Genomic DNA, 26,790 nt, shown 5'->3' on the forward strand with positions numbered 1-26,790 from the left:
TTTGTTACATCTACCCACTGGGTTGGTCTAGTGGTGAACGTGTCTTCACAAATCAGCTGATTTGGAATTTGAGGGTTCCATCATTCAAGTCAGTTATTTTTATACGGACTTGAATACTAGATCATGGATACTGGTGTTCTTTGGTGGTTGGGTTTCAATTAACCACACATCTCAGAAATGGTTGACCTGAGACTGTACAAGACTCCACTCATATATATCATTCATCCTCTGAAGTAATACCCGATGGTGATTCCTGAAGGCTAAACAGGAAAGAAAAGGTTTGTTACATCTAACTATATGTACCCAGGAATTTTTCAATGTGGACTTCTTATAATTTGCATAGTTGAACTTAATTTAATTCAAAATGGTGGCGCTGTCTTAATTACACGTGAAATGGAGGGGGAGGTTTCTATTGCTAAGTAAGCTGCTGTCATAAACCAAATGCTTGTCTTCTCTTTATTTATGACACAACATAACCTATCATCACACCCCGTTTCAAATTCGTCTCTAAGCGGCAAATATTAGATACTTGACTATTTCATGTTTTACTCCAGCCTAACATTTGTTCCTGAAACTGTTTTACTACTACTTTACAGCGTTCTGCCTTTTTCAATTCTCTATTCAGTACTTTATTTTAGTTTTATATTTTCTAATTTTATTTTTATCATTTTTCCTCAGCCAAATTAAATAAAAGAATTTTGAAAATTACAGTAAAAAAAAATAGAAATACCTAGAGGAAACAAATACGTTTTTGATAATCTCAGTCAGTGATATTGTGTTTATCTAGAAATACCTTGTTAACACAGTAAGATAGTCTTTACTAAACCTTCCTTGTAAATCAATAACAATCGACAATTCCATTTTATTACTTTATTTTAATTTTCACTATATTAATTAACTTTCATTTTGGAGCTCAATTTGGTCATTGTTATTGTATTGTACATTATTTTACTATGTTTTTAATTATCCCAAAATTGCATTAGCTTATTTATTACATATTTTACGTATGCTTATAAATCTGTATGAACATATCTGTTAAAAGGAAAGTTTAGTGTCTCTTATATTCATATTTATGATGTATATCTGATATTTACATATCTGAGAAGTTTTTTTTATTCATTTAATAATTTATCATCGAGATCAGCCCAAGGTAATTGTAATTATTTTTAATTCAAAACTGTTAATATGTCGAGGCATTTAAGATTATTATTGTAAGGTACAGGTCTTATGATTAAATATTACAAACAAAAAAATATTGTGTATAAAATTTAATGAGTGCACTATTATGTAAATTAATTTTATTATTTAAACAGTTTTAATTAAACCAAAATTCACTTTTTTTGTCTCGTTTGCTTTCGGTAATGCTGTTAGGCTCATTTTCATAATTGTAGCTCTAATAATTTAGGCGATAATGTTTCATGGTAAATTTTTAGTGAAAAATATTTCATAGTGTATTATCTGCTTAATATGTATGTAACTTTACGTTATGAAGGTTTTTATGATAAATATTTGTTACAGATTTATTACTGAAAATGGTGAAGTAAACCAAAATGTGCAGGAAATGAAAACTTCACCCAAAACATTTTCTCTTACAAGTGAAACTAATTTTGATTCTCATCATTCTATTCCTGTTAAATCTATGAAATCTCATATTGCACCTAATGATAATTTTGAAAATTACTTGAAACAGCTGAAAAGTAAATATTTGGGTGAATATTTAATGAAAAGTGTTTTGGAAAGGTAAACATGTTATTTTATAAAGACTCAGATGCATTAGAGTGCGGTATAATAAACAAATTAGGATATTCTTTTCTCAATTTGAAGAAATTTCCTGAGTCATGGGCACTCATCACCGGTCTTCATAACTGCTAATATTTGTAAAATTGTTAGAAAAATATGTAACATTTTCCATTATGGGAAATTTAATTAACCTACACAGTTTATTGTTTTTTACCTTTTAATTGAATACTATTTCATTGAAATTAAGCTATGCGTGTTTACTAGTGTTATCAATATGACTATTTTATCTACTTCAAAAGTGTTAATCTGTTATTAGTTTTAGTTTGTGTACATTAAAACTTGTGTTCTAGTTTTAATGGTTTTCCCCTGTAATTTTTTTATTCGTCTTACCAAAGTTGTAAATAAAAATAGATTTTTTAACAAATTGCCCTTTTACATGATGATGAATCAGTTAATTGTCAACAGCAATATTTGGCACACAGCAATATTTGGCATGGTATTTACAGCATGTTATTTAATGATTTCTTATCTGTTCATATTTCATGTTTGTTGTTTTTTTTATTTTAATTAATGGTTTATTCAGTTATAATAGGCTTGGTTGCATGCTTGGCATACACCATAAGATTATTATTTGCAATTAAGGTATGCAAATTATTCTTATTTGCTTGTCACAGAGAAGGCACCATATAATATCACACACATGTAACATTATTTAGGTGATCTTTGAATTTGAGGGAAACATGTATAAACAAATTTTTGAAGTTATACTTTCTCCAACTATGGTTATTTATGAAATGGTAGATTATAGTTTATGAAAAAATGATCTGATATAAAATACCAAATAGCAGTTTATTGACTGTTACAGTACAATAATAATAATAACACACAGATCATAGAATTGAGTTGTCATTTTGAATTTGAAGTAGAATTTAAAAAAAAAGTAGTTATAAAATAAATTTGATATCTAAGAATTATATAGAATTATTACTTTACAATAAAAACTATCTAGTGGGTGATTAGTTTTTTTATAGGTGTAAGATAGGTTCAGGTGAGATTTAAACTACATATTTATAGTGTACAGCAACTGGGTGACTGTTGTATCTTTTGCTTAAAACTGTTGTGATAAATAAATACATATAGAGTATTTAGACATGTTTTAACATGTTGAATAATATTCAATAATTGATTTATGTTCATTGCTAGAAAACCATGCACCTGTAAATTTTAAATGGTTGCTAGTGTCTGCTATGCTTGTACTATGTATATAAAGTGTTAATATATCCCTTTTTTCCAGAATAAACAGTATTCTCGGACCTTATTTAAATTTAAATGATATAATTTCATGTCAAAATATTGATCCTATATGGATTTTAAATAATATGGATGCAAATATTGAGAATACTTACAGTAATCTTCCTTCATGGATACTAGATGCTGCTGCATGTCTTGGATTTTGTAAGTATAATTTTATTGTACAATTATCAATTATTTTTTTAAATAATTATATGCTTACCTAGTTTTTAGTATTAAAATTCAGAATATTTGTTACATTTGTTTGTTTAAAAATAATAAAAATTGTATTGCATAGTAGATTGTAAATTTTAAAAAATTTGCCTTACTTGGCTATTGTCTTACAGTTTTGTGTGGTTAGAGGTTAAATTTCCATAGTATATTGCAGCTTCTGGTTATTATAAAGATGGTATAATCACCATGCTTATTTTTGATTTTCATTAATCTTTAAGCGGTTGACTGCTATGATGTTCATTAGCTGTTAAAATATGCCAATGGTGTACAGTGAAAGTGATCCAGCATTGTTTAGCATAGGTATTCTACAGGAATGGTTTATTAAATATGGCTTCAGTTGCTTTATCCATTTTCAGGATGCTTTCATAATTACTAAGCTGTTATACAAGGGTTGCAGTTCAACATCTTACTCAAGGCCCAGGTATAGTTAATAGTGTTATTACAAGTGATTGAATTCTAAAGTAACCATTAATTCAAATAAAAAAAAAATTAAGTAGGACTTGATTAGTTATTAATAAATGTTTAATTTATTTCAGTTGGTGAAACTGCAGAAGAAGAAAAATATCCTGGGTATTGTAAAGATGTATATAGTGTGTTATGCGAGAACATGATTGTTCAGTGTAAAACAACATTGATTCCCATAGAAATGAACGAACTCTTCTTAAGTACCTTCAATTTTTTGGAAGAGTTGAATAAAACTAAAAGCGTAAATGTTCCTAACAGCATTGCATCATCTACTGAAGAGCTGATTTATAATATGATCACACCTGTAGAGTTGTGTAGGAATGAAGGCATTGATAACTTAGGTTTTATCATGCCATTAAAAAATTATAGTGACGTGACAAATAACAGTGGTTTAGGGTCATATAATATTGGAAATATTGTTGAGAAAGAACTACCGACTGATTGTTGTTATGAAACAGCATTTACATCTGATGTTCCTGTTACACGTATAATTCGTCATAAAACACGTATTAAGCGAGCACAATCTGTGTTATTATTAAATGAAAACCATTTACATGAACCTGTACTCTATAGAACTCCAAAAAGTAGTTCTTCAACCTCATTAAAATGGAGGAGTTATCAGCAGAGTCATTTAAAGTATAATTTTATAGACAATATGTATCACTCGCAGAATTTCAATAAAGTATCAAGGGAAACAGGAAGTTGTAACGCTGGTAATAAAATCTCTGATTTGCCATCAGAGAGAACTCATTCAATTTCAGCTAGTAGTAGGTCCCACAGTTGTGATAACTTGAAGACCGTACACAAATCTGGAATAAAAAATTCAATTACTAATATTGATGAAGAAGAGAGGTATAACTGTTATGTTAATTATGGATTATCACAGTCTATTGATGACTGTACTGCTTCTGATGCCTCAAATTTTCATATTAGTGGTGAAAGAAATGGTAAGCAGTGCTCTCTGAATTATATAGATGCTCTTAAAGATATTGATAGACTGGTTGAATTCTCCAAGTTATCCAAGGATCCTTCTCTTAGTAATTATAGACTCCGCTCTTGTGATGAACTGAACATTGAGCCACTTGCTAAAACCAGTTTTCAAGATGAACATTCAGTTTGTTTAGAATGTAAAAGTTTAGATTCAGATTCTTATAATAACATCACTTCTGTTTGCTTAAACAAAATGGGTAAGTACATCAGTATTCTATCATAACAGTAATGTACTTAAATATTCATCAAGATTATTAATTTGTATATCAATGAAACATTTAAAAATATTACAAAACAATAATGCTATAAGTCGCTGGTTTCCCAGATTTTTCTGGCTAGGTCCTGACGGTCTTAATTAACTCTTCAAAAAAAAACCAAATAACCAAGACTTGTGCAGAATTCATTTAGTGAATGTAATTAACAGACAATCCACAGTAGGTTAATTTACTCATAATTTTATTGTCAGTGAGCTCAATATGTTTACAGTGTTATCTTTTAAGACTGATATTTTACAGCATTTTTCCTATCTTTCGTAAGACTACTGTGAAGTGTCCACTGTGAATTTCTAGATTTTTAATGAAAAAATATTTTGTATTTATTCATTTTAATTGCATGTTTTTTTTTAAAGCAGTAAACAAATTGTTTTATATGTTATCACCAGCTTTGACTTCAGTCCATTTGCTTTTTGGCTTTTCCTTACTGCTGTGAATGTTAATTTTAAGGCTTTATGTTAGCATCCAGTTTTGGTAGTGGAGAACGAGATTTTTATTCAGTTTGATATTTTTATCATTGCAATGAAAAATGAATGGAAACAAAATTGTAATTGTTATTATTCTTTTTAAATTACTCTTCATGAGAAAATGTTGATGAGATTCTGAAGAGAATCGGTCTGAAGAGAAGTGTATCTACATATAATAGCCCTTTTATACAATATTAATATCCATTTTTTGTTTCTTTGTTCATATAGGAGACTACATAAATTCCTTTTTAATTTGCCAATTAATGAATTTTAGAAATTCACTTTTATCAAGAATTCTAAATACCCTAAAGAGAACTGTTTCAGTTTAAGCAGATTGCTAAAAAAGTTTGCAATCTGATAAGTGATGAAAAACAATTGTTATTTTGATAAATTTAAATTTGTTCCTGTATTCTCTAATGAACCTAAACTTGTTTGTTTTGCTTCCTTGTTCTTGAGTTTTTGCTAAATCCACACTACTAGAAGTTACTAGCATCTGAGTTGGTAAACTCGTGCATTTTTCCCCCTTTTTTGTAGTTAAACTGACCTTATTTCTTACAAACTTCATCTTACTAAATTTCATCTAACATTCGATCTGTATAATAAAAATAGTTCTTTATTTTCTTTTTTGTTTAATTTCAGAGGATATGAAATGGTTACCGTCTGTCATGAGTATTGGATTTACTTTATTTGGGAATGAATTACTGTTGTTGCAGCCTGAAAGTAGAGAAAAATTAAAAATTTTACTGTTTCTTATTCAGCAGTTTAATGTTATTTTGGGCAAAAACAATTCAGAGAACAAAAGTGAAGTATGTTTTCTGTTTAAAATTTAATATTTAAATCAGGAGCAAACTTTCAAAACCTGTTTTGTCTACAAATTAAAAATGTTTTGAGTTTTATGAGCACAGTGTACCATTATACTAAGCTGCATGTTATACAAAGTTATAGTTTTGTTCAAATCATTCAATTTATCCAATATTAAATGATTTAAGAAAATTAGAATTTTGTTCAAAAAATGTGTTGTCCATCCTTAGGAACAATTCAAAAAGTGATATATTCATTCAGCCAATGAAATATTTTTATTTTCCTTCTTTTTTTTGTCTTTGATGATTTCTTTTCATAATCTATAAAGTGGGTTTGGTTAAAAGTAGTTTGTATATGGTAGTGATAGTGTGACTTTTTATTTTACTTTGTTGTAAAGTGGATGATTGGGAAGGTGTAAATGTTTCTACTGGCAATCGTGGAGCTCAAAAAAGGAAGAAGCCTACAAATAAGAGAGATAAAGGTAAAATTAAAGGGTATTCTGCTCCAACAGGTTGTATTATTTATGCACCTTTAAGCATTCTTCCAAATTTCTTTTCTGTAACAAAATAAGATCAGCTGATGAAAAACATATTCGGAATAACATTTTTATGGTTCCTTGTAAAGTCCGACAACACAACATAATGCAACACTAATTTAAACAGCTCCGGTTAAAAGACTACATACTCGTAAAACTGAAGCAGAGAAAAAATCACCCAGTTCCAGTCTTCATCTGTTTTCTGCTAAGTATTTTATTCCCAGTGTAAAAAGTGGAAGGAAGACACCAATTTTTAAGAAAAGCTTTTGTGTTTTTATAAAAATAGGACGAGGTAGGTTAGCTGATATTGTTTCAAAGTTACATCATACTGGTAGTACCATTGAAAAAATTGTGGCGGTGACTGAAAGTCAGAAAAATATACATAAAAAAGAAAAGGTGAAACAGTTTATTGGAAACCTAAAAGTGACAGAAAGATATTACAACAGTTATAAATCTAAACGTGTGTACTTGAACTGTCAATTATCCATAAGAATGCTTCATAATGTGTACAATGAAATTTAAAGTTCAGTTTGCTATGATTTGAAATGTTTTTTTTAAAATAATTTCAATATTGGCTTCAAATCATCTGCATTATGTTTGCAGTTATTGAAACAAAACATTAAAAATGCTCCACAAGTTTCTTCTTAAAAATGATTTAATGTGATTAAAAAGAACATACTTATTAAAGGGTGAATGCATTTTATGAATATTAAAAAAAAGATGAAATAAATAGCTTAAGTTTGTGCGTTGATCTTCAGCAAATACAGCCTTTGTTGAAAACACCAATTCAAGCTTATTTCTTAAGACAGCTGAATTTTTATAGCCTGTGCATTGTTGACTTGAAGACAAGAAACCCAGTATTTTTTTGTTGGACTGATGACCAAGCAAGAAAGAGCAGCATTGAAATATCCTCAGTGTTGATTTCATATTTACAGTCAATAGATTTTCAGGACATAAGAACTCTGATTATTCAGCGATGGATGAGTGGCGCAAAACAAAATTAATATAGTTGTGCATTCAATTATGAAGTATTTGTGTAACACTGACACTTCAGTTTCTCAAATCAAATGGTTTTTTCCTGTCAGGGGCCATAGTTTTTCTTGCTGGCTGATCAAATTTTTGGCAGAATGGAAAAAGTCTTTTGTAAACGTCCAACCATTCTATCAAAGGACCAGTACATACAGATGTATAAGCAAGTTGGTATGTAAAAGAACTTTGGAAAGACTGGTTTCTCTATGATACTAAATCTCAAAGTAGAGTATTTAAGAATTATGATGCAATAAGTTAAATGATGGGTGTTTTTTTTTTTTTTTTTATGAAAAAGGTAGATAAAAACAAAATGTACGTGTTTTAGTGAAAACATTGGCTAACTGCAAGCTTGAAGATGGTACTGAAAACTATAACACCTTATTATGTAAAGGTTAAACTGCGAGTATTGCATAAAACTTCACTCTACCAACAATATCAATTGTTTGATTAGTTTCAAGTGAGAAAACTTTAGATGTTAAAAAACTATTGTCTTATGTTTGGGGAGGATTGACAAAATATAAGTGATTGTGAGTAGTATAAAATAGTTCTTAATGAAAATAACAAAGTGACAGCAACAATGATGAAGAAACGGTTTGTTACTGCTTAAAGGCTGAAAAGGCTTTGAAAATTAAAAAATGGACAGATTATCACAGTTTTCGTTCAATTTTGAACCATTTGTATTTTTCTATTGTTTATAAGATACTGTTAAATATATTTTATGTTTTGCACTTAATATTTTACAATATACTAGCACTTAGAAACTGGAAAAACTTATATGAAAAAATGGACTAATGATAATAAAACACTTTAAGAACTTACATTATATTCTGAGATTTCTGTTGTATTTTTCTATTTTTTTTAACAATTTACAATTAAATATTTTCTTTCAAGTCAAAAATTACATTAGCACTGATTGGCGAGAACAAATGTTTTGTTTCAAAATAAGTATTGTCCACACACCATTCTTCCAAAAAATGTTTTGTCCAAGTTTAAATTTACATATTATGAACAAAAAGACTCATACTATTACTACTGAAAAACATAAAGAAAAATTTTTTTCTGGAATTAGTTTTATGAAATGATCAGAGAAAAACTTTTTTTTTCACCACTGTATTAGTTAAAAAAAACAAAAAAAAACATTTTTCTCAGTTTACCAAAGATCTATGTAACGAATTTTGAAAGTTTGCCCCTCAAATATATTTTCATTTAGATTGATGATAATAATAGTTATTTTGCAACTTATGATTTGTGAAGACTTCAACAGGTCTTACAATTATTTCTCTAATTACCTAGATTTTTACTAAGGGCATTTAAAAAGTAAGTTTGTCAACATCTTTGCAGTAGCACTGTAGTCATAATTTCATGTATGTACGTACATTGATTCTGCAGATTTTTTTAGCAAACTGCTAATGTAATTCTAATAAATAATTATGTTTATGTTTCATTTTGTACAATTAAATGTTGGAATCAAGGATTGTGATATGGTAATTTTTCTTAAATGCATGAAATGTAAAAAAAAATTTAATTCATTTCAAAAATGTGATCTTTGTTGTCAAAAGACCGTAATTGGTAGGATAGTGAGAAAATTGGTCAGGTAGTTCAATAAATGACTGGAAAATGTGCATGATACCATGTGTAGCAGGCATAACTTATAAATGATTGTTTTTATGAATACAGTCAACTCAAAACTTTGTGATTAGTATGTTAACATTTTCAATCCTTTACTTTTCTTTTTCAGAAATTAAAAAAAAAAAATATTCATTTAATTATCAGACCATTGAACTACAAGAATTTGTGTTCATCCTGGATGCTGAAAATGCTTTCTGAGGAGAATGAAACAAGCAATCTGGGAATTTGTATTCCTTTTTAATGCAGTTTAGGGATGATTGTGAAGCGTTCTTTAGTCATGTTGTTCACTGGTGAAGTGTGGGTGTCTTACATACCACAATTAAAACAGCAGTCTGTGGAGTCACAGTGCGTCACTGAAAGGTCAATCGCAAACTATAACATTTTCAGTCTGCAAGATTATGTGTATTAGTTTATTTTAATACACTAAGAAGTTTTTGCTTGTTGAATTCTTACAAGACTCAGTTTGTAACAGCTGCCTATTTTCACGAGACTTAGATATAAGTGTATGGAATGATTCGAACAAAAAATGTACAGCATTATTTCTTTTGTCGCTTTTTTTTATGACAATGATTGTTTGTACATTGCTGCACAAATCCAACAATTTTTTTTTACCTGAGAATAAACGGATGAGTATCGCACAGTCTCGACTTAATCAGTGATTTTCACATTTTTTGTACTTGAAAAATGACTCTTTTTCAATCAGCATTTCAATGATAATGATGATATTTTTTGCTGGTGGCCTGATTTTGCGATGAATAATATTATTTATTGTGATTAAATAATATTAGATTTTATGCCTTTGGATCTTGTTTTACTTACATTTTGAATTTGTTGACATTTTGTTACTTTTAATGCAAAAATACTAAACGAGGATAATAAATATTAACCGTAAGTGAAAAAAACTGTATTTTGCTACAAGATGCAATTTGTTAAAATATATATTACTGTATAAATTTACAAGGAAAATTTAACGTCATTGACAAAGTTTCATGGTGTTGCATGCTTACCATGGATGGAGTGTACTTGAACAAAGAATTTGAAACATTAAACATTAAATTTCACAACAAGATTTGAAAGATACAGCCACACTAGGTGAAAGCATTTATTTTCTTGTTCACAACAATTTTTTTTTTAATGAGAGATCGATAATGTTCAAGTATTATAAGGTAAAACAGTTTCTATGATTTTTGTGAAAATAAAATATAATGTTAATAATTTTTTTCTCAGGTATTAGAAAAACTAGTTAACTGTGTAATAAGATCTAGGAAAAATGATTTTAATGAAACTAAAGCAATCTATGGAATGATTAAATTTTTAGTGGAACATCGTGAAACAGTTATGGAATATAGTGATTCCATTGATCACCCGTTATTTATTGAACAAAATAATGAGGTAAATAAATTATTTTAGTTTAATAATTTCGTTAATTTTAATTTATTGATTTTAAGTAGAACTTTAGCCTTCCTCATTCTACATTTGACTGTGTTCAACTATGTTATTTTCTCATACAAATCCGTTACCTGAAGGTGTTTGTTTGGTACATATTTAACTGTATATTTTTTGTCATGCAATTACAATTTTTTCAAAAGTCGACTGTTGACCATACAGACTAGTATTCTGGTGCTAGGGTATATTTCTTTTGTTAGACTATTTATTAATAAATAAGTACATAGGTTTGTTCAGAAAATAACCAAACTTATTTTTTTAATCTTTATTATTCATTTTACAGATTATTGGTCCTTGTCCCCTACAAAGTACTCCCCTCCCCTAATCACACACTTTTCCCAGCAGTGTTTCCACTTCACGCAGTAATCCTAGATAGCTACATTTGAAATGGCCTTTAAGGTCTGTGACAAATTTGTTTTAATGTCATCAATGGTTCCAAAATGGCATTCTTTTATCGCTGATTTTAATTTCAGAAATAAGAAAAAATTGCAAGGAACCAGGTTTGTTGAGTAGAGGCTGTGGGAGGACAGTCTGATTTTTGGCACAAAATTGACAAAGCTGAGTGTGCAGGCGTATTGTCATGGTGAAGGAACCAGAGTTGTCTCACCATAGTTCTAGTCTCTTTTTGCGAAATTTTTCATGCAGTCGTAAAACGCCTTGATAGTATGCACGGTTCACTGTTTCACTTTCAGGCAAGAATTCAAAATGCAATTCTATTAAAAACCGTAAAAAACAGAGAGTGTCACTTAAACATTGGATCGAGACTGACGTGCTTTCTTGGGGTGTGGAGATCTTTGGCCAACCCATTGTGATTATTGAACTTTGTCTCAATGTCATAGCTGTAAACCAAGTTTTTGTCTCCCATTATGATCCTTTGCATAAATGTTTCAACATCATTGGCTCGTTCAAAAAGTTGCTGACAAATGTCCACTCTATGTTCTTTCTGCTGTTCAGTCATCAAAGAAGGAACAAACCTTGCTGCAACTTGATGTGTGTTCAATTTTTCAGTCAAAATGTCTTGGCATAATCCAATTGAGATTCTAATCTCTTCTACAAGTTCTTTGACAGTCAATTGGCTATTTGCATTCAACAGATCGTTGATTTTCTGAACTTGGGTGTCATCAGTAGAAGTCAAAGCCTTCCTGCTCAAGGGTAATCTTCAATTGACTAATGACTACTTTTAAATTGTGAAAACCGTTTGTAACATTGCGTATGACCCAGAGCATCATTTCCGTAAGCTTGTTTCAAAAGTTGAAATGTTTCTGCAAAAGTTTTCCCCAGCTTACATTAAATTTTACATTGTATGTATTGCTGCTCCTGAAACTTGCACATTACAAAAATCACTATAAACACTTAAACATGTTGCACTCGAATAACAATAACACAAAAATTAAATGATATATCAACAATCCAAGAAAATATGGTTACAGAGCAAGTTGTACAGAACACAATGCTGCCAGCCACATGTTGCTAAATATGTTGGCGCATAATTAAAAATGTTCGGTTATTTTCTGAACAAACCTTGTATATACAGTGTTGTGTATGCATGTACTGACTTAACAAAACAAAGTTTTACTAATATATAATCAAAAGTTTTATAGTTCATATGATATTTTCAATTGTAATGTTAAATATCCCAAAAAGTGCAGGCTTTTTAATGTACATTAAATAATTAGCAACTGTTTCTGGAATGATCATCCTCTCATTCAGACTGAAGGATATAAATAATAAATTTTACTATTATGTATTTCTGTTGCTAACTGAATGCAAGTAAGAATACGTAAAGTAACTCCAGTTGTAAAGAAAACTTAATTCAGTAATTAATCGATTATAAAGGTATGAGATTTCTCTGCCATATACCTAAAGAGCTAAAAAACTTATAATTACTTGGAAATAATACTTCATTCTCATAGGTTTTAAATATTATTTATTTTGGAAAAAGTTAGTTATCCGAATATGAAAGTAAACAAGCACTACTACAAAGTAGAAATATGTGCTTACTTGTACCTTTATTTAAATAAGTTTATAATTTTTTTGTATTATCTTAAGGAAATATTTCCTGTTTCCAACAAAGAATAGTTTCTAAAAGCATGAAAGCTGGTTAATGTTGAGAAAAGTCTCTGCTGTTTAAGTTTTGGTATAAATGAGTATATAGTCATTAAATTGTAAAACCAGTTCTGAAACTATTTAGAGAAATAGAAAAATTAATTTATTTCTACATAAAATGTTTACCTCAGTAAATTAATGCTTCAAAAGTATAAATTATAACAACCGATAATTGATTAGTTTTTTTTTTTTATAAAGGAGTCGTTGAAGTTGAGGTCAGCAAAATAATGGATCTTGTCTTTCTAGTATTAATAGAACAAATTTTTTTTATGCTTTGTATTTTTTTACAGGTTAAAGGACATGCATTAAAAAAAAATAATGAAATCAATGCAGATGCAAGTGATGAAAACAACCGCATTAAAATGCAATGTTCAAATGCAGAAACACAATTATATTACTTATCTGAAGATAATACAGAAAATTCTCATTTTAAACTGATATATCATATTTTGAATGATAAAAAGTGCTCAAAAAATGATAAAAAGATGCTTCTGAAAATGGTTAGTCTAAAAATTTTTAATAATCTATTTAAAAAAGTAACCAAAAAGCTTAATTTTTTTTTTGAGTGGTTACAGTAGAACAGCAATAAAAAAAAATTATACTCATTATTTTATATTGAAATTAAGTTTGTTCAAGGATGAAAAGAAAACCTTGATCAACTTAGTATAAAAAAGTTGATAAAAGATTAGTGCTACCACATTTTGTAAATTTTAGTTTTTTTAGTGAATTTGACATTGCACTGGCGATGGAGGCCATATATACTTGGTAGAAGTCATTTGAGGCTTAAGCTGGGAAATACAACATTGGACGAAATGAAATGATTTACATACCCAGTGGATGTATGTATGGCTGTCAGCTGATATTTCCCCACAGACCACAGAAGGTGTTTCCATTAATACTATCTGAACATATCATTTCCATTTTTATTTTATAGTCTGGTTGCTACATATGAAAATGAAATGTGGGTATTTTTCCTTAAAAAATTAAATATAAATGTGATATTATCTGAATGTTAATTAATGTTAAAACACAATGAATGTAATGCCAAAATTATACTTTTACCTTTGGTTGCATGCACAATCTGCTCACTGATTAACAATCATGTGTATTTTTATTTCAGTTAGGTGATGTGTACTCTGATATAGAATCTGATTCAACAGTTATACAGTCTAAAGTTAATGCTTCAAAAGCAGAAAATAGTAAATCAGAAAGTGAACTTAAGAAAGTTGCAATGCAAAAATTGAGAAACCTAAGAATCTGAGTTTCTGATAGTTAAGAAAGTAAGTGGTAAGGTTTAGTTTTATATTTATTATATAAATTTAAGAGTAAACCATCCTAACTAGTATTCATGTATGCATTTATAGTTTGTATATATTTTTTTATAGTTTATAGATGTTAAGTTTTTCTTATAGTTTTAAGTTAGTTTATAAGTAATTTTACATATTGTCATTATGTTTTAATTTTACTCTCATAGTTTATTAAGAAATTTATTTCTGTTGAAATTTGTAGGATATATAAGTATGTCCCAAAAGTAAGTGTACTGATTTTTCTTTGTGTAACTTTGGTAACCTGTTACCTAATTGATTTATGTTAGTGAATTGGTAGTGTCTTTAGTAGCACATCCATACTGTTTCAGCTGGATCTGTTAAGTCAACAGATTAAGCAGCTACTGCTGCTTATATACAGTTGTGCTTTACAACTTCATTAACATTTGTCAGAAAATGTTGAACAGTACACTATCAAATTTTGTGTGAAACTTGACAAATCTGCCATTGATATATTTGGTTCTGTTATCATAGCTTATGGGGATGCCACTCTATTGGTGACACAAAGCTTTCAGATAGAACCGGAGAAATGTTAAAGATGAACCTCATTGTGGAAGGCCACTCTTGTTAACAAATTAAATGGGAAAGTGGTGCGAGCTGTGATTGTGAAAGATTGCTGATTGAATGTCAGGATGGATGTAAAGAAGCAGGCTTGGAAAAAAATCCTGTTCACAGAATTCTAACAAGTAAAAAATTTATGTAAACCTAGTGCCTGAACACTTGTTTGTGGTGAACAAACGAACTGGTTGTATATTAATCTTCTGAATTTGCTTTTGAGATTCAGAATAGTGACAAATTTCTTGAATAAAATAATAACAGGAGATGAATCACGATTGTTAACCCTCTCAGTGCCAGGCATTTTGTCGTACTTGTTTGCAAGAAATACCAGACATTTTTCTCTGCACTCTCATGAAATGCCAGGCTTATTTTAGTCAATTTGTAACAGTTTAGAAAAAAGATTATATTCTTATTATTTATTTACCAAATTACATCATTTTTTTACCATTTTATTCAGAATTAACTACTCTACAACATGCATTACTACTTACAACCACACAGTAAAACCCCTGATTTTCAGATTACTTAATAATATTTTTTAGTTCAAAATTCTTGAATTTGCAGGGAAAAATCATACACCAAAAAAAAATAGCCAATAGGATACAGGTCACCCCATATTGAAGTCTATAAAATTTATGCAAAAAGTAAAATTTTGTTTAGTTATAATGAAAAATAAACTTTTTATGGTATTTTTTCAATTAGTCTATAATACTGTTTTTCCCCTTTCCCCATTACAAGACCAAATAACACTAACACTAATTTTAATAGTTGCAATACATATTCCAGATGTATTATTCAGAAAAAATAAAAAACAGTAAAAATTTCTAAAAATAACTTACTAACATATACATTTGGATGTAAAAAAAAATGAGTTAACAGTATGTAAAGGATAGCAATTAGTATGAACACCTCTCTTGCATTTTTTACAATATATGAAGATTTTTTGCATTCCCGCAGCTTGAGTGCTTGTTTTACTACAACAGATTTTCTCTATCCTGTTCAATAATTTTTCAAAAAATTGTTCTGGGGTAGTATCATCACCACAGCTACCACCTGGCAAATTCCTACGATTATCTGGAGAGGTGGTATACAATGTTGGTTTGCTTTCCTAAAGGTGTAACCAATCTTTGGACATCTCTTCCACTAAAGCCGCTGTTTATTCAAGCCTAGATAGCGGCTTATCTGTATTCAGTTTATATATGTATTGAGTATTGTCTTACCAAAGATGCTGAAGGTTACCTTTTTCCAAAATTTTATTGCCTTATGATCATTTAGGTATTGATACAACATCTGATCTGATGTGTCCACACCTCCCATCATAAAACCATTATATTGTCTTATTATTTTTGGTTTATTACTAATGGACATAGACATTACTAAGGGACATCCCCTCCTTTTACTTTTCCTTTCATTAATGGCCACAGAATTTATTGAAAGTAAAATAACTTGTTTTTTCTGTGACTACTCTATAACCAAGCATTAACATGAAATTCTTTCTCAGGTATTTCTTTACCCCAACATCAAACTTTGGTTTCATTTCCTCTGGAATACCTTTTCGCCTTGGGCGAAGTGTACCAGTCAAGAAAGTACATTGGGCATATAAGGCTTTTCTAGCTTCATGAATGTGAAAAAATTGTCTGTAAATACATGAAATCCTTTATCTAGGAGACCACCCATCTGTAGTAGCTTCGTTACAACTGTGTAGCCTAATTCTTTCTTTTCTTTCATTAGCATTTGACCTTTTATAAACAAAAACGTTAAGACAGCAATGTGTAACAGCATCACATAGCATCCATAACTTTACACCCCATCTGTGGTGTTTTTTTGACAGATATTGTCTAAGTTGTGAATGCACTTTAGTGCTCATCATACTCTCATCAACTGATAAGTTTTGGTATGGAGTAAAAAAAAATTAAAAAGAAGTCTGTTCACATGGTCTACCAGTGGTGAAAATTGTGCACATGATTCATAGTGCAACTGCCCTGGTTTAGGAAGTGCGTCCACCATATGAAAAAACTGCAAAATAGCCTGGAATTGATTATGTCTAAACATTCTAGCAAACCATGGTATGTCTTGGCCGGAACTTGTCCACCAATAACTGTAAGTGGTAATTTGTTTTTTTATAACCATATTTATCAATATTGCAATGAATGCTTGTATTTCTGTAATACTGATTGGTTTTCATTGCTTTGCATGGCTATGTGATTTTAATCTGTCCCAATTTGTATTGATAAATTGTTCAGCAAACTTGTTAGTAAATTTTACAAACATTTCAAGCAGTGCTGTTGTAAAAACAATCGAAAGTAGGCAGCCGGTATAGAGTTGCAAGGGGACAGTGCTTGAGGCCAAGTAACTCTTCAAAATTAAAATTGTGTACATGACCACTATCCTGGTCTTCTTGAATATTATTCCAACCCATCACATCTTCAGATTCACTCTCTGAATTAGCAGGAGTTTGTCATGTTAGATGGGGTCAACCCCTAGACCTAGGTATACAAGGATTAGGTCTGGTAGGCCTGTCATCATTGGTATCCAATGATGAAATATTGAGTACATTGAGGCTTCCTAGTCCTGAAACAGATGGACTATTATTTACTGGTATATAATCAGAATCTGTATCATCCTCGAATGTATTATTACAAGAAGTTCCACTACTTTCTATATTAACATCACTTATGAAATCGTCGCTCAAATATTCCAATTCTAGTTCCCTTCTCACTACATTATCACTCAGAGGTGACACTGCATGCTTAATTTTATAATGAAAAACACAAATACACAGTAAACATACAGAAATAAACATTTCAGAATGTGACACATAACAACAAACACTTTGAGGACACATATGAAATCAATGTTTGTGACTATGATCAATAAAACTTTCAATATATCGATTTTGCCGCATGTTGCTCATGTGAATGACTGATTCTTGACAATTTTATTTCTATGTCCAATTTTTTGAACACTGGCATTTCTTGAAAATAAAATGGACGTTTGAAAAATCAGACATTGGTACTGAAAGGGTTAAAGTATGATCCTGAGACAAAAAAATAAATTGGAGAATGGCATGTAAAGAATACTCCTTGTGTGAAGAAAGCACACATAAAAGATCTAAGGTGAAAACAATGATTATCAGTTTTTTTCAGTGACCATCCCATTGTGCACAAGAAATTGTTTCACCATACTGATAGCTAATCATGTCTTCTACAAAGATATCTTGAAATAGGTCCAGTGTGTCCAAAGGGACATTTCAGATAATTGGTTGTTATTATGCAATAAGATACTAGTTCTCTTTGTACCTGCAATCTAAGAATTTCTAGTGAAGATAAACATTCCTGCACTTCCACATTCTCCCAACTGCCCAGATATAGTTCTAAGCAGTTTACTTATACCGTTGTTGAATAATATGCCACCTTGGTTAGGTTTAATTATTCTAAATATTTTTTTATTCGCTGGTTCATTCAAATAAATAAAAGTCGTTATTTCATTTATAATATAAATTATTTTTATTATAATCTTTGAGCTTGTAATTCATATATATATATATATAAAACATTGTATTAATTAATTATACATTCGTAACAAACACATGTTGAGTCTTTGAAGGATGGAACAAGACTATCAACAGAGCATTAGACAAATTTATTTAATAAGAGTAACAAAAAAGTGAGAATTTGTATAGAGTAAAGAAAGAATGAAAATTTATAGAGTAAGAAAAAAGTGAAATTTTTTTTATAAAAAAAAAATGAAACCTGAGTCTTAATGTAACTGCCCACCAAAATTCATATGATTTTTGTAATTACATAATAACAAAAGTTTAATTGTGGATAAATGAACAATAATATAATTAAATTGTTAATATTAATATGTTTAGTTGAGATGGTATTTACATTAATTTGTGATATAATATTAATAGTACTCATATAAATATAAAAAATGAATTAAAAAGCTCATAATAATGTAATAATAAATAGCATATTACTTAAGTAAATAATAATATAATTGAATATTTTAATCTATAATAGTTTGAAATTACATTCACATTAATGTTAAATGATAAATAAATCTAGGGAACCCTAATCCTCAAGATCAATAAATTATTACTGGTGTCTTATTGCACCTAATGTATGTAAATCAATACATAATCATATAAAATGTAATATAGATGTGAAATCATAATTAAATTAATACATATATATAAATTAGGTTATAATATTAATACAATATTTATGAGCATGTAAACAGTCATATTATACGAATATAAGTCAAATGAAATTACAGGAACAATAGTATGAAAATAATTAAATCAATCATTTGAGATTGGTAATAGGCATACTTTATGCACAGGTCTTTGTAACCCAATGATGTCATATTTAAATGTCTGCACAGCTGACATAGAAATCCTATTTAAATCCCCTGGCATTATGTTGGGGAATACAGTAATACATATAAAATCAACCAATAAAAATTTTTCACTGAAAATGTCTCGCAGTTCCAGTTACATTTGTTTTTCTCTGTTAGCATTCTGTATGAATCTGGAGAACACCAATTATCTAAAAACACTCTGTGACCTCGGTCCAACAATGATTTATACATGTCCATCACAACATTAGTACTGGCAGGAGTAGGATTTGTCACATCATCACCTACATAAATTTTGAAATATAAACAATAGCCTGAACTAGATTTACCAATTTTGTAAAACTTTATTCTAAATAGTGAATGTTTAGACGTATTACATTGCACAAATTAAAGGTGACCTCTGAATTTCATTTGACTTTCATCCCAAGCTATCTTCTGAGAAGAGAAATATAATTCAGAAATTTTTTTAGAAAAATGTTGTATGATAGGCCTAATTTTTTTTAGTTTATCATTCTCATTGTTTTCAGTAGTGAAATGCAAGAAATATGAAATTAGCTTGAATCTCTCTGCTCATTGTTTCACGAAATATGGGTGTGTCAATGCATCTATTTTTACTCCAATACAATTGAATACGCGATTTTCGAACCTGCAACATCAAAATTACTAAAGCAAAATAAGCTCTAATTTCATTTGCAGTTGTTAGAAACCAATTATTGTCATCTTTCAACTTTTCCTAACGGGATTGTTCAGTGGCCTCATAGTGTGTGCATTAGTTTCATCATAAATTTTTTCAAACAATTGTTCCATATATTCCAAAAAATTCTGAAGTTCTGAGGAGTAACTGACTCAAAACTTATTCAATATATCTTCACAAACACCACTATGTTCGGTAAAAGAATATATAATGGAGTTATTTTCAGTTTTTATCCAATTCCAATCAGTTTCTTTTTGCTTTGTCGCAGTATGTACACACTTAGAAGGGCCTGTGTGTCATCATCGCTTTCCTCGCTAATTTCATCACTGGATTCACTAGAACTATCGCTACAACTTTCTTCACATGTCAGGATTTCACTTCAGAATATATTACAATGCCATCTATGAGCTACAAACTGAATATATGCATGTATATGGAGCACTGCAGCGTTGTGACCTGAGGTCGTCATATGTGCCAAAAAATTGCCTGACAACCTCTGGGCGTCACATGATTCAAATGGGTTAATGGACCATTAACTGTATGTAAATCAACAACCCTTACTAGGTTGTCAGAGCTTGGGTAAATCTGGGTGACAGTTCCATGTTTCCAATGCTTTGGTGAATTTTCGTTGGTAACTAATACTAAATCTCCTGCACAAGGATTACAGGATGATCACCATTTATTGCGTTGCTGTAAATAATGTAAATAGTCCTTACACCATAGTCTCCAGATAGATTGTATACATTTTTGGAGTAATTACCAATGGCCTAAGCGATTAATTTTAATATTTTGGTAAAATTGGGTTCTGGCAAGGAAGTGAGTGGACATCCTATGAGAAAGTTGCCTGGAAATTGAGGTTCTGGATCTCTATGATCTGATGAAATAAGGAAGCTAGGACGGGAATTGAGATAGGCTTCAATTTGTGTTAAAACTGTATATAATTCCTCAAAATTAAGGATTGTTTGTCCAGTTACATGACATGTGAAATTTAACGCTTTTGATTGAGCTATTCTATAAACCACCAAAATCGGGTGAAGAGTGAGGAATAAATGACCAGGTTATACCTTGTGTAGTTGTGAATGTTTGATTTTAGTTTTTCTGAATTTAAAGATTGATACAAATTTTAAATTGTATTTTTGGTACAATAGAAGTTGGAACTGTTATCAGAAAAGACTTGAGTGGGAATATCCCTATGTGATATAAATCTTTTAAATGCTGCAATAAACGATGTGAAGTCAGATCAGAAACTAATTCTAAATGAATAGCTTTACTAGTGAGACATATCAAAAGTGCTATATAAAATTTACAGGTCTTAGACTTCTGCCCGCCATGATGAATCATAATTGGACCGCTGTAGTCTACTGTGCATGTAGAGTATGGTCTGGGAGATTGTAACTGACCAAGCTGTTTTATGTACCTGGCTTTTTGCATTATATAGAAAGCATATCGTATATTTACGAATAATAGAAGAAATAATTCTCTTACCATTTATAATCCAATATTTCTGATATAAAGAATGATGTGTTAATTGAATACCCGAATGCAAAAGACACAAATGTTTAGCATTAATCAGTTTTGTAATAGTTGCATTTGGATGTAAAATAAGAGGATGCTTAACATAATAATGTAATACAGAGTGGGTAATCTGCTTCCTATATGAAGTAAGCCTAAATTATCCAGAAATGGATCGAGTGGCTGTTGATAAAAGTATATTTTTGTTTGACTGATTATTAAATGAACAATAGGCATTACCTTCAGGCTTATTGCCATCTAAATTAGAATGATTAATTTTGTTCATATGAACAAGTATATTATGTTTTTTAGTACAAATCATACGTACATTTTTTGAGTAACACTGGTTAATAGAATGGCCTTCATTTAAACAAATAAAATAATTATTATGCCTCAAAAAGTGTGTGTTCATTAATGGACAAATTTAAAAATTCTTTACATTGTTATAATTGATGGTTTGAATTGCAAAGTAAACATTGCTTAGACTTAAATTTTGAATAAAAACTGACATTATTTACTTTAAATTGCTTGTTATGATTTAAGGTAAAGTGTTTGTTAAAAAACACTTTGGTTGAATTGTTATGTCGCTGTCCTTTTGTTTTGTTTTGTTTTTTCACTTGCGTGTTTGAAGTGAGTGCATTAATATTTTGTAGAAGTGTTCTGGAATTAAGAAATTTGATAAGTCTTTAAAGGTGGGAAACCTTTGATTTAACAACTTTTCTTCCATAATCTTGAGGTATTCCAATTTTGATGTTATAAATTGGACGACAGTAAATTCATATATGTTTACTGGAAGTTGCATTGATTCAAGCAACTTCACATATGAGGAAATTTCTTTAATAAATTTGGCTAAAGTATCTACGGATTCTCTTTCTACAAAATCTGACATTAAAATGCGCTCAGCATTATGAAATGCAATTATATATCTCTTATCAAATTGTGTTTTTAATAATTCAAGAGGTTTAATATAATTTCCATTTGTTACTTGTATTTGTAGATTTTTAATAATAGCTAAGGCTTCATCCTTCAAAGAGGAATGTAAACAGTGTAAATTTTTGAATATCAGATAAATTATCTCTATTATGTACTAAATCAATAAATATATTATAATAGTGCTGCCACTCTAACACATTACCTCTAAATAAAGGTACATTAATGGGTTGTAGTTGTGTTTGTTTAAATGTTAAATTCTTGATTAGATGATTTTTTACTATTATTTATTAAATGTTGCAATTTGAACTCTATAGTACACAAGTCTTCTTTGACTTGTATACGATCCAAAGCTAAAACTTTATTAAAATATTCCAATTCAATTTCTGATTGAATGGTTTCATATTTGCTTTGCAATGCAATATTCATTATTTTAATTTGTAAGATGGGAATATCACCTCGTGAATGATCATAATTGTGAGTAAATGTGCCAATCCTAGTTATAGCAGCCTTTACTAACCCTCTTTGTCTAATTAATTGTTCCCTATCCGTAATAATAGTAATGTGAATTATTAACAAAGTAAATTAAATATGAAATTAATCAAATGTTATTAAATAAATGATGAGACAATGCAAATTAAATTAAAAAAGATATTACGTAAATGATGTAGATGAAATAGCTGCGAGCCCTTCATTGTAATAATTTGTTGAACATTAAGATTCTTGAAAATTTTAGATTATATCTGCAATTCTGGAAGATCAAAATGATGACTCGTCATAATTTCAGATTTTATCCGGCCTGGAGGACCAAAAATGTCTAAATAATATGCTGCCTTGGTTAAGTTTAATTATTCAAAATATTTTATTATTTGCTGGCTCATTCAAATAAATAATAAAAGTCTTTATTTCATTTATTATATAAATTATTTTTGTTATATTCCTTGTACTTGTAATTCATAAATATAGCATTATTGTATTAATTAATTATACTTTCATAATAAACACATGTTGAGTCTTTGAAGGATGGAACAAGACTGACTAACAATAAAGCATTAGACAAATTCATTTAATAAGAGTAACAAAAAAGTGAGAATTTATAAAAGTAGAAGAAAGAGTAAAAATTTATAAAAGAGTAAGAAAAAAAGTGAAAATTTTTATTTTTAAAAATAAAAAAAGGAGGAAATGAAACCTGAGTCTTAACAACCGTAAGTTGAATGGTAAAGACATAAAAAAAAAATTCTGTAACCGATGAGCTAAGAACACTGACGGCAAATGACTTCCAGTACTGCAGAAAGATTACTGGAATTATGATGTGACTTCCCAGACAAGTACTTTGAAGGAAATAACTTTAGTTTCAGATGTCCGATATTCATTTAAATAAGAATCAGTTTACTTACTTTGAGACAGATCTTTTATAAATTAAAAGTTGTTAAGCAACATACTACATTAGACAAATTATATGAACTTGTTTATAGAAATATTCTTTAGATTGGAAATTAATTTTGTTTGTTTTATGTAATTATTTTTAAACTTGGTTACTATTTTCTTATAAGATTGTAATGAATTTTTTTTATAACAGAAATATATTTCAATATTGTTTTATTTATAATGATTTGCATTTAATTTTTTGAAATAAATCATGTTATTTCTTTATCAATTTCAAAAATTGCTATTGGAACATGTTTCTAATATCTTGAACAACTGAAAAATGAAAGCCTGACCCTATGTACTTTTGGTACACAACATAAACAATGTAAGGACAGTGAACAATCGTTTTATATTAATATAAATGTTCTACGTGTATATTTGTCTGTTTGTACTGACTTTTTCTTAAAATCCAAAACCAGTAGATCAGTCTTAATAATTCTTATACCATTGTTTTCAACTAAATTTGACCAAGGCGTAAATTTATCTATATAACTCCATTACTGAATAAATAGTAAAGCTTATTTGTCCTGTTTTACAGTACTGTTTTTCATGTAGTAATAGTTTGGTTGCTGACTTAACCATCTTCTGTTATATAGTTATGTGGCATCACTAAACAACATTAATAAAAAAGAGAGAAAGAGAATATATTTAATTTTAAATTAAAATGCAGTTTTTTTCAAAACTAAATTCAGTTGTGGATTTTATTCATGTTGAGACGAACCAACTTAAGATGCCCACAAAATGAAAAAAATGAGAATGGCATTGAATTTTCTTCAGCAGTACAGAATAAAGATGAATTTCTTGAGAGTATTTTTTACTGGGGGGATGAGACAGATATGGTTCATTAGTACTGAGACGAGAAAAGTCCAAACAGTGGATGCACACACATACACACACACACCTGCCGAACACACCCAAAAAATTCAAATCAACTCGATCAAAAAAATTATGGCTACAGTGTTTTAGACCATAAAGTAATTCTGTTGGCAGAATTTATGAAGCAAGGATGACAATCGCAGGTGTTTATTGTGAAATATTGACCAAGAGCAATGTAGAATAATTGTTGAGTCATGCTAACAAAGGAGTTTGTGTTTTTACATGACAATGCACGGCCTCTCAATCACTACTAGCACTAAGGGTGTACTAAACAATTTCAAGCGGCAGAATTTTTTACCACCCTCTTATAGCCCTGATTTGCCACCATTAGGGTTTCATCTGTTCACAAAATTGAAGAGTTGGCTGGCTACTCAACACTTGATAAACAATGATGAACTAATGGATGGAGTAAATAAATAGTACTTTGGTGGGACTGTTCTATGAAGAGGAAATAGACAAACTGGTGTCACATTATGAAAAATACTTAAATGTGGATGGCAACAATGTCGAGAAGTAAAATAAGTATATATATATATAAAACAACTTAACCACCAAACACAATAACAGAAAACACTTAGAAAACTAATACCAATAGTCGACTTTCACGGGATCCTGCATCATCATTTGATACATTATTCTACAATTACATCAACAAATAACAAAAACAAAAAAGAAATAGAAATTTAGAAAACATAAACCCTAATAACCACAAAATTTGTAACAACACAACTTCACTGCCATACTGGAATGATATAAATTTAAAACGTCATACAATTATGTTCGTAAACATTGTTGCCGACTGCTACAACCCACTATCTCTAATTAAAACATCATCTTCAAAAACAATCTTGTGGTTTCATTTTATACTTTTGTTTAAATTTATAAATATAGTATTTTTTAAGTAAACTCATTTTCTTATTACAAATTTCCAAACTTTCAAAATTATTTTTATAATCAATAATACTATACTTACATTGCAACAAATTGTTGGCCATATTAGACACACCTTTCTTTATGTTTCTGTAAGCATTGCAATGTTCCATAAATCTTTTTTAAAAGATCAGATTAGTAAAATTTGAAAATTTCTATCTAAATTTATCCAAAACAAGCGATATCTGTGGATATGAAAAGAAAATAGAGGATTCCAAAATTTTTTATTTAGAAAAAATGCAGTACACATAATATTATTTAAGAAATAAAGTGTAAATATATATTAAAAAAGTAAAATAAAAACTTTAACCATCTCCTAGCTTTCTTTGATGCAAATTTTTCAACAGCTATGCATAATTGAGCGTTTTATCTATTTAACTCAATTGAAATGGTAACTAGTCCTCACGACCAACTTTGAGAAATTGTGCTTCTCAAGTAGTTTTTTATTATTTTCAATCTGGAGAATATTCTCTCTCCTGTTGCTACTGATACAGGTATTAAAAAAATTCTCAGAAATACAATAACATTTGGTGCCAAATTATTTTTTAGAATAAATTCCAATGTTTCTATTGGTGGTGTGTTTATTATGAAAAGGTCTGATAAAGTCAAAAATCTATCGTAAAGTTCAATATTATCAGTGTTGGCATCTGTATTATCACTCAAAACCAAATTCAAATGGCAGTGTTGAAAAAGCTGTTTCATAAAGCTTTGGTTTAAATTCCCAATTATATAAAAATTCAAATTTATCAATGTGTTCATTTAACTGATAAAATTTTTCTTCTAGTGATTTGTGAACAATGTCCAATATGTAAAGAAACATTCTCTTTTGAATTTCTCCTTTGGATTAATAATAACATTTATTTTCAGATTCATAATTAAATTGCTTTTTTAATTTTTGTTAGCCTGATGTTTTGATATATTAGAAATTTTGAGTTTAATTAAAATTTTTGCAAGCATACCTGTTCTTTTTACAATATTTTCAAACCCATCATCTGTGAAAATATACTTTAAATAATCTGCTGTATTTATTTTAATGGATTTTGCATTTGATATATCAGTAGATACGTGTGCAGAATTTTACTGATTACATTTCTCTATTTAAAATATCATTGCAAATTACAGTGATGATGCAAGCGAAATTAGAATTATTAATTCTTTTAGCTAAGGATTC

At 29.3% G+C, this 26,790-nt stretch overlaps 1 protein-coding gene across 3 annotated transcripts in view; it reads left to right on the forward strand.

Moving 5' to 3' along the window:
* Nucleotides 1–26,790, forward strand: part of LOC142323680 (uncharacterized) — a 55,406-nt gene that overhangs the window by 7,359 nt on the left and 21,257 nt on the right. The window contains exons 4-11 of one of the 3 annotated variants that reach the window (XM_075363773.1): nucleotides 1,519–1,740; nucleotides 3,035–3,195; nucleotides 3,801–4,916; nucleotides 6,098–6,264; nucleotides 10,680–10,844; nucleotides 13,295–13,504; nucleotides 14,125–14,291; nucleotides 23,173–23,994. In XM_075363773.1, coding sequence (XP_075219888.1) covers nucleotides 1,519–1,740; nucleotides 3,035–3,195; nucleotides 3,801–4,916; nucleotides 6,098–6,264; nucleotides 10,680–10,844; nucleotides 13,295–13,504; nucleotides 14,125–14,265 — 2,182 coding nt within the window. In that variant the 3' untranslated portion in view covers nucleotides 14,266–14,291; nucleotides 23,173–23,994. Of the gene's footprint in view, nucleotides 1–1,518; nucleotides 1,741–3,034; nucleotides 3,196–3,800; nucleotides 4,917–6,097; nucleotides 6,265–10,679; nucleotides 10,845–13,294; nucleotides 13,505–14,124; nucleotides 14,292–23,172; nucleotides 23,995–26,790 lie in introns of those variants that run through there. The other 2 variants (XM_075363772.1, XM_075363774.1) reach the window with 2 other exon arrangements.

Source organism: Lycorma delicatula, chromosome 4 (genome assembly GCF_047948215.1).
Source record: "Lycorma delicatula isolate Av1 chromosome 4, ASM4794821v1, whole genome shotgun sequence".
Lineage (NCBI taxonomy): Eukaryota > Metazoa > Arthropoda > Insecta > Hemiptera > Fulgoridae > Lycorma > Lycorma delicatula.